Source organism: Chaetura pelagica, unplaced genomic scaffold (genome assembly GCF_000747805.2).
Source record: "Chaetura pelagica isolate M959 unplaced genomic scaffold, ChaPel_1.0 scaffold676, whole genome shotgun sequence".
Classification (NCBI taxonomy): Eukaryota; Metazoa; Chordata; class Aves; order Apodiformes; family Apodidae; genus Chaetura; species Chaetura pelagica.
In genome coordinates this window covers 952,959-959,313 of record NW_009953724.1, presented here as the reverse complement: position 1 = coordinate 959,313, position 6,355 = coordinate 952,959, and the positions used below count along the sequence as shown (strand labels likewise).

The 6,355-nt window shown below is 53.3% G+C and overlaps 2 protein-coding genes across 2 annotated transcripts in view; one reads left to right on the top strand and one right to left on the bottom strand.

Annotated features, from left to right (window-relative positions):
• Positions 1-209: 209 nt before the first annotated feature.
• Positions 210-4,337, top strand: PPT1 (palmitoyl-protein thioesterase 1). The gene is made up of 8 exons (XM_010000581.1): positions 210-313; positions 1,091-1,218; positions 1,632-1,702; positions 2,411-2,513; positions 2,608-2,698; positions 3,148-3,246; positions 3,367-3,438; positions 4,092-4,337. The coding sequence occupies exons 1-8, from the start codon at positions 230-232 to the stop codon at positions 4,212-4,214; spliced, it is 771 nt and encodes a 256-aa protein (XP_009998883.1). The 5' UTR covers positions 210-229; the 3' UTR covers positions 4,215-4,337.
• A 1,630-nt stretch (positions 4,338-5,967) lies between these two features.
• Positions 5,968-6,355, bottom strand: part of CAP1 (CAP, adenylate cyclase-associated protein 1 (yeast)) — a 7,451-nt gene continuing 7,063 nt past the window's right edge. The window contains exon 12 of the mRNA XM_010000628.1: positions 5,968-6,355. This exon is cut by the window's right edge and continues 8 nt beyond it. Within this exon, the coding sequence (XP_009998930.1) occupies positions 6,280-6,355 (76 nt within the window). The 3' untranslated portion in view covers positions 5,968-6,279.

Genomic DNA, 6,355 nt, shown 5'->3' with positions numbered 1-6,355 from the left:
CCCGGGGCGGCTCTGGGCGCGGGGGTCTCTGACCCGGCCGTGCCGGGACCTCAGCAGCCCCCAGGGGGGTCTCGGGCCGCCCCCCGCTCCGGTTTGTGCGGACCCCCCTGCCCTGGGCCCGCGGGGGCGATGGCAGCAGAGGGGTCGGTCGTGGAGACGAGGCGAGGGCCTGGGCGGTGACGTGACCGTGTTCCCTTCCCCAGGGGACAGCTGCTGCAACCCGCTGAGCATGGGCTACATCAAAAAAATAGTGGAGCAGAAAATCCCAGGGATTTACGTCCTGTCTCTCAAGATTGGGAACAACCTGATCCAGGTAAGGAGCTGCCGCTCGCGGCGCCGCCGGGCAGGGTGGTGGCCAGAGGGTGGCTCTGCAGGGTCATCGCAGTCTCTGGTGTTAATCTGGTTGCACAAGGATTTGTTTCCTGCTTTCCCTGCTGTGTGGTGCTTTTTTTTTTACATCTTGGTGAAGTAAACAGCTTTGACAAGTAGAAACCAGTGAAGTCAAGCTGATACCTGCAGGAAAGAGCTGAGGGAAGACAAATCCCGAGTCTAAATGGGATTAATATGCAAATCCACTGGTGAGCACTCTCACCACTCCAGGTGACACAGAGGCATGTGATCAGATACTATCTGAAGCAGAGCTGGATGGCTTGCTCTCCTCTTTGACTTACAACCCTTTGTTCATTATGTATCTTCTAATAAAGCCACAAACTTCCTCAGCACCTCTCAGGGTTCTGGCAGGTTTGTGTAGCCCTCCAGAATGTCCTGAAATGCTCCCTCAGGACAACGTGTTTGTTAGTTTCTGGAATCTGGAGGAGACAGGGCTTTCATTTTACACATCTGAAGAGGCTCAAGATTGTCAAGAAGTTTGGGGAAATGTGAGTGTTGCAGAGGGAACAGGTTTCCCAGAGAAGCAGGAACAGAGCCCTGCTGAAGGGAAGTCCCAGCACTTTTACTTCTGTCACCTTGTGAAAGTCAAGGTCCTCTTTCAAAAGCAGAACTGCCAGCAGTCAGTTTGCACAGATGGCACTTGTGTGCAAAGCGTTGTCCAAGGTACAAACCAGACGTTCTCCTCTGGCTGATCCCTCAGGATGTGGAGAACAGCTTCTTCCTGAACGTGAATGCCCAGGTGGGGCAGGTGTGCAGGCAGCTCGGCGGGGACCCGCGCCTGCAGGGCGGCTACAACGCCATGGGCTTCTCCCAGGGGGGGCAGTTCCTGTAAGTTCACACTTTTCTTCCATTTCTGTTGATTCCTCGGGGGTTTTAGGCTTTGATTTCATCAGCATGGACTGGTATGAGTTGGAAGGGACCTTCAAGATCATCCAGGCCCAGCCCCCTGCATGGGCAGGGACACCTCCCACCAGCCCAGGCTGCTCCAAGCCCCATCCAACCTGCCCTTCAGCACTGCCAGGGATGGGGCTTTTTAAGACCCTTTTGAATTTTCAAGCAGATGTGAACTCACAAACCCTTTGGAAAGGTGGGAGAGCTCCAAGGGAGGCAAGGATATGTTTGCCTGGAGCCCAACTCCACCAGGAAGGGTTCATTCTTTTTGCAAACCAGATCAAAGCACCCAAAGCTGGGAGCTGTGTGAGCCAGCCCAGGCTGATCAGCTCCTTCACCTTTCTCCCCAGGAGGGCAGTGGCCCAGAGGTGTCCTTCTCCTCCAATGCTCAACCTGATCTCTGTTGGGGGACAGCACCAAGGTAGTGTCCTCTCCAACTATCTCACCTAACCCCTGTGAAGGGTGGGGGGCTCTTGTTGGCAGGAGGAACGACCATTTTCTCATGAATTAAACTGTCCCTTTGTTCCTCTCTGGGGTTTGACCCAGTTTTTAGCCACCTACGTTATCTTCTGTCTTGGTCTTGCTTCACTGGCACTGAGGAGGCACCTCTGCAAGTAGATGACTGATTGTTTGGGTAGAATCCTTCCAGACTTTGGAAGCACTTGGGATTAGTTGTTTTGGGAGAACTTCTCTCTTAACTACAAAGCAAAAGCCTTTGTGGAACTAAAGCTTCTATGCCACGAGGGTGTTTCATAGTTGGCCCTGGGAAGGGTGAAGCCCTGAGGAGAGGGAGGTGCTGCCTGCAGGAGGTGACAGGGGCAGGATGAAGTGAAGAGTGGTGGGTGGTGAATTCCACACTCCCCTGAGATGCTCCATGACTTGAGTCTAGTAATTTGTAGTGGGAAAACTTGTAGGGAACCATCCTGGGAACAGCAGGTGAGCTGGGCACTGTTCCTCCCCCTGCCTGTGCGTGGCAGAACCTGGGGTAGGGGAGCTCTCCAGGGGGGCTGCCCGATCCCCTGGATAATTCCTGCCACTGCTCTGTGACAGGGTGGTTCTTGACCAGCCAGAGGGTTTAGGGGCTTGGAGCTGGACTCACCAGGTTGTCCCACATGTCTCCACACCCCAGGAGTCTATGGCTTCCCGCGCTGCCCCGGGGAGAGCTCCCACCTCTGCGACTGGATCCGGAAGACGCTGGATTTGGGTGCCTACACACCAGCTGTTCAGGAGCAGTGAGTGGTTCCATCAAGCTGCCACCACGGGGGCCAGGCCCGTGGGAGAAGCTCTGGGTTTCCAGCCTGAGGTTTTGGTTTCTCTCCTCTCCAGCTTGGTCCAAGCAGAGTATTGGCACGACCCTCTGAAGGAGGAGGAGTACAGGAAAAACAGCATCTTTCTGGCTGACATCAACCAGGAGAGGGTGAGGACCTGGCTGGTGAGCAGAAGCCTCAGCAGTGAATTCCTTCATGCCAGCTCTCCCTGGCAGCAGTTCTTCTGGAGTCCCAAAAGGAGCAGATTTCACTCTGCATCCCTGCAATGTACAGAGTGTTTTCACTGGTGGGTTTAGGAATGAGACTTGTCCCTGGCAGAGCAGCTCCTGTCTCTTCTGGAGTGTCTTCTGTGTCTGTGCCACGTGCTCAATCCACATGGACAAATTTTTTCCCTCCCTGGGAAGGCAGGGGGGCCATCCCCTCCCTCAGCCTGGAGCTGGATCCATGAGTGCAGCCCAGGGACCCAGGTGGCACAAATCCCCATTCCTGCCCCCTGGGCTGACACAGCCCAGGGTTTCCTCTGCAGGGTGAGTTGGAGCAGGTGGTTTCCCTGTCCTGTCTCAGTGCCTTGAATCTCTCCTCTTTTCTTCCCATCCAGGGCATCAATGAGACCTACAAGAAAAACCTGATGGCTCTGAAAAAGTTTGTGATGGTGAAATTCCTCAATGATACCATGGTTGACCCACCCATCTCTGAGGTGAGCCAGGCAGGGGGGTGGGTGCTGCTTTTCTGGGGGGTGGTTTGGTGTTTGCTGCTGAAAAGCTGCTGATCTCCTGGGAGCCCCTCACCAACTGTTTCCTTGTTTTGATTCTGGCAGTGGTTTGGGTTTTATAAAAGTGGCCAAGCCAAGGAGACCATCCCACTGAGGGAAACCTCACTGTACACAGAGGTATGTTCTGCTGGGGGGTTTGTGCCATGTCCCCTGGGTCCTTGAACTCTAAACCCCACAGCTCTGCCCTGCTCACCCTCTCAGCCATTCCTGGGGCATTGCCTCCTGTTGCCAGGAGCTGCCTGGGAAGGCATTTCCCTCCAGGCCAGTTCTGGCAGTGGGAATCACAGCAGTGCCCTGGTGCCTGGCTCGTGCTCCCCATCAGCATCTGTTTCACAAACTCTGCTCCTTTTTTAAAGCCAGGAAGAGGCACCCAAAATGCCTTTTTCCCTTCTGTGAGGAGAATTTTTGAAGAGCAGAGGTAGAACTTGCTCTAGCCCAGCAGGCAGTTCTGCCCCAGCAGGTCTCCAGCCCTGTGCCAGGTTCCCCAGGGAGCTCTGGACACACTTCTCTCTCTGCAGGATCGCCTGGGTCTGCAGGAGATGGACAAAGCAGGAAAACTGGTGTTCCTGGGGGTGGAAGGGGATCACCTGCACTTCTCAGAAGAGTGGTTTGACACCACTATCCTCCCCTTCCTCCAGTGAGGCTGAGGGGAGGCCCCCAGAGCAGCAGGGAGGGTCTATCACTGCCACTAATGCTGCTACTTGTTCAGCAGGTCTCCAGCCCTGTGCCAGGTTCCCCAGGGAGCTCTGGACACACTTCTCTCTCTGCAGGATCGCCTGGGTCTGCAGGAGATGGACAAAGCAGGAAAACTGGTGTTCCTGGGGGTGGAAGGGGATCACCTGCACTTCTCAGAAGAGTGGTTTGACACCACTATCCTCCCCTTCCTCCAGTGAGGCTGAGGGGAGGCCCCCAGAGCAGCAGGGTCTATCACTGCCACTAATGCTGCTACTTGTGCAACAGCACTTTGGGCAGGGGCCTGGGGGGGACTGGGGAAGGGGACAGGCAGGGGGGTTGGCTCAGCAGGTCCACAGGGTGCAGAGCTGCAGTGAGAGACTTGTCTGGGTGAAATAACACTCCAATGTGGGCTGAGCTTGGCACTAACTCTGGAATGCTCCATCCTGCTAAGGCTACTGCAGTTCTCAGAGTGGTGGCACCACCACGAGCTGGGGGGGGGAGGTTGGTTTTCCCTGTCCCCTGTTCCTCACAGGAACCAAGGGCAGTATTAACAGAAATCACTAGTGTTAAGGATGCTGCATCTCTTAGGGAGAGCAGCAAGTAGACTTAGGTGGCTGAATGCAAAGGTGTTGCAGCCATGTAATGGGGAACAAAGGGCCAAATGTAGAGGTTTCTGGGGAAAAAGGAGGGGTTGGGATGAAGCAGGTATTAACAGCTTGAACAGTTTTCAACTAATGGCTTGTTTGATGCACTTTTGTACAGCCTCTGAAATCAATAAAGAACTGTACCTCTAACCAACTGAAAAACAAAAACAACAGGTGAGATTTGACAACTACTGAGGGTTTGATTCAAGGGGAGTTGAGGAAAGTTTGTGTTTCCCCAAGGGGAAATCCTCACAGCAGGGTCAGGCAGCAAGAGGCACCTCATCCTGTCCCAGGTCCTGGGTGCCCTCAAAGAACAAAACAAGAGCCCTTGTAATGAGCAAGTTGGCATTAACTTTATTCTAATCTTCTGTATAATCTTAAGTACATAAGAAAGGTGGTTTTTTTTTTCACAAGCCTCAGGAGAAAACGAGTACAAGTCACAGGACAGACTCAAAATTTAAAAAAAAAAAAATTTGCATATTTTTTTTATAGTTTTTTGTAAGTTTGTCCTAGAGAAAAAAGAACATTGACACTTGACAAGAGGAAATGCTTTTAGGATTTGCTTTTGCCACCCGAGGCCTTTTGAAAATGAAGGTGAAAGCACGTGCAGCTCCCTTTTTGGGCCAGTACAGTACTGAGTCTGAGATCCAGCCCCCTGCTCCAGGGCCCTGGAACAGAGGCCACCAGATTCCACCAAAATAAAAAGCCAAGCAACAGGGGAAAGGGGAGGGGATTTGCTTTGTAGGGATTGATAGCAGAGGAGGAAGAGTGTGATGAACCGACTTGATCCCGCCTGGGTACTGAGAACCCTGCCCTGCAGACCCTGGAATGGAGGAGACCCTCTGCAGGAGGGGACACGTTCAGAAGAACTGTCCTGGAAGACTGAACCCGAGTTCAGCTGCTCCAGGAAGGAAGCCCTGGGGCCCAAGATTCCCTTGCCAAAGCAGAGGGCTCATGGAATAAGAGGTGCTCAGCTCCAAGCTACCAGCCTGCCCTCTGCTGAGCCTCCTGGGGCACCGGGTGACCCAAAGCCTCTTGTCATGGCACAATCTGGAATATACTGAGCTGGTAGGAATGATGAGACTCAAGAGGAATCAGGGGTGGAATGCTGCAGCCCAGATGCCCAGCCTTTGGTCCAACAAAAGCCATTCCCATGTGCTGTAATGCACCACAGAGCTGGAATGAGCAGCTTCCAGGACCACCTGGAGCCACCTGCCAGAGCAACTGGGCACTCTGGACCCCGACAGAAACCGTTGGGAAAAAGGGGACAAACATTCCTCTCTCACATGAACAACTTGCTTCAAGGCAATACAAAAGAAACCCAAACAACACTCTGAAAAGCCAACTGCCAGTACTGGCTGTGAAGTTCAATCTGCCTTAATTGGTGCAGTTAGATCAGACAAGGGGAGGAAAAAAAATAAAATACCCCTCCCTGCTGAGAAATGTGGACAATAACTGACCTGCCCCCTCCACCAAACCCCAGGCAGAGGTGTTTCAGTGGGGGCAGGTAGCTGTGTCTCTCGGGTAGAAGAGAAGCAGTTTGAGAGCAGAAAGGTACAAGAAATCTACAGAATCATCTGAAAGCAGATTTGTCCCACAGCAGGGCCAGGGGAGGGCAGGAGCCTTGGAGCTTTTCTGCTTAGCCAGCGATTTCTGTCACAGTGGTAACCAACTTCTGACCATTCCACACTGTCTTGAACTGTTCTGGGACAGGG

What these genes read in the sequence shown, in the direction of transcription:
- PPT1 (XM_010000581.1), top strand. Translation starts at nt 230, where the DNA reads ATGGGCTACATCAAAAAAATAGTGGAGCAGAAAATCCCAGGGATTTAC. An exon ending in TCCCAGGGGGGGCAGTTCCT is followed by an intron (nt 1,219 to 1,631) that starts GTAAGTTCACAC and finishes CTTTCTCCCCAG; the next exon opens with GAGGGCAGTGGCCCAGAGGT. An exon ending in TTGACCCACCCATCTCTGAG is followed by an intron (nt 3,247 to 3,366) that starts GTGAGCCAGGCA and finishes TGATTCTGGCAG; the next exon opens with TGGTTTGGGTTTTATAAAAG.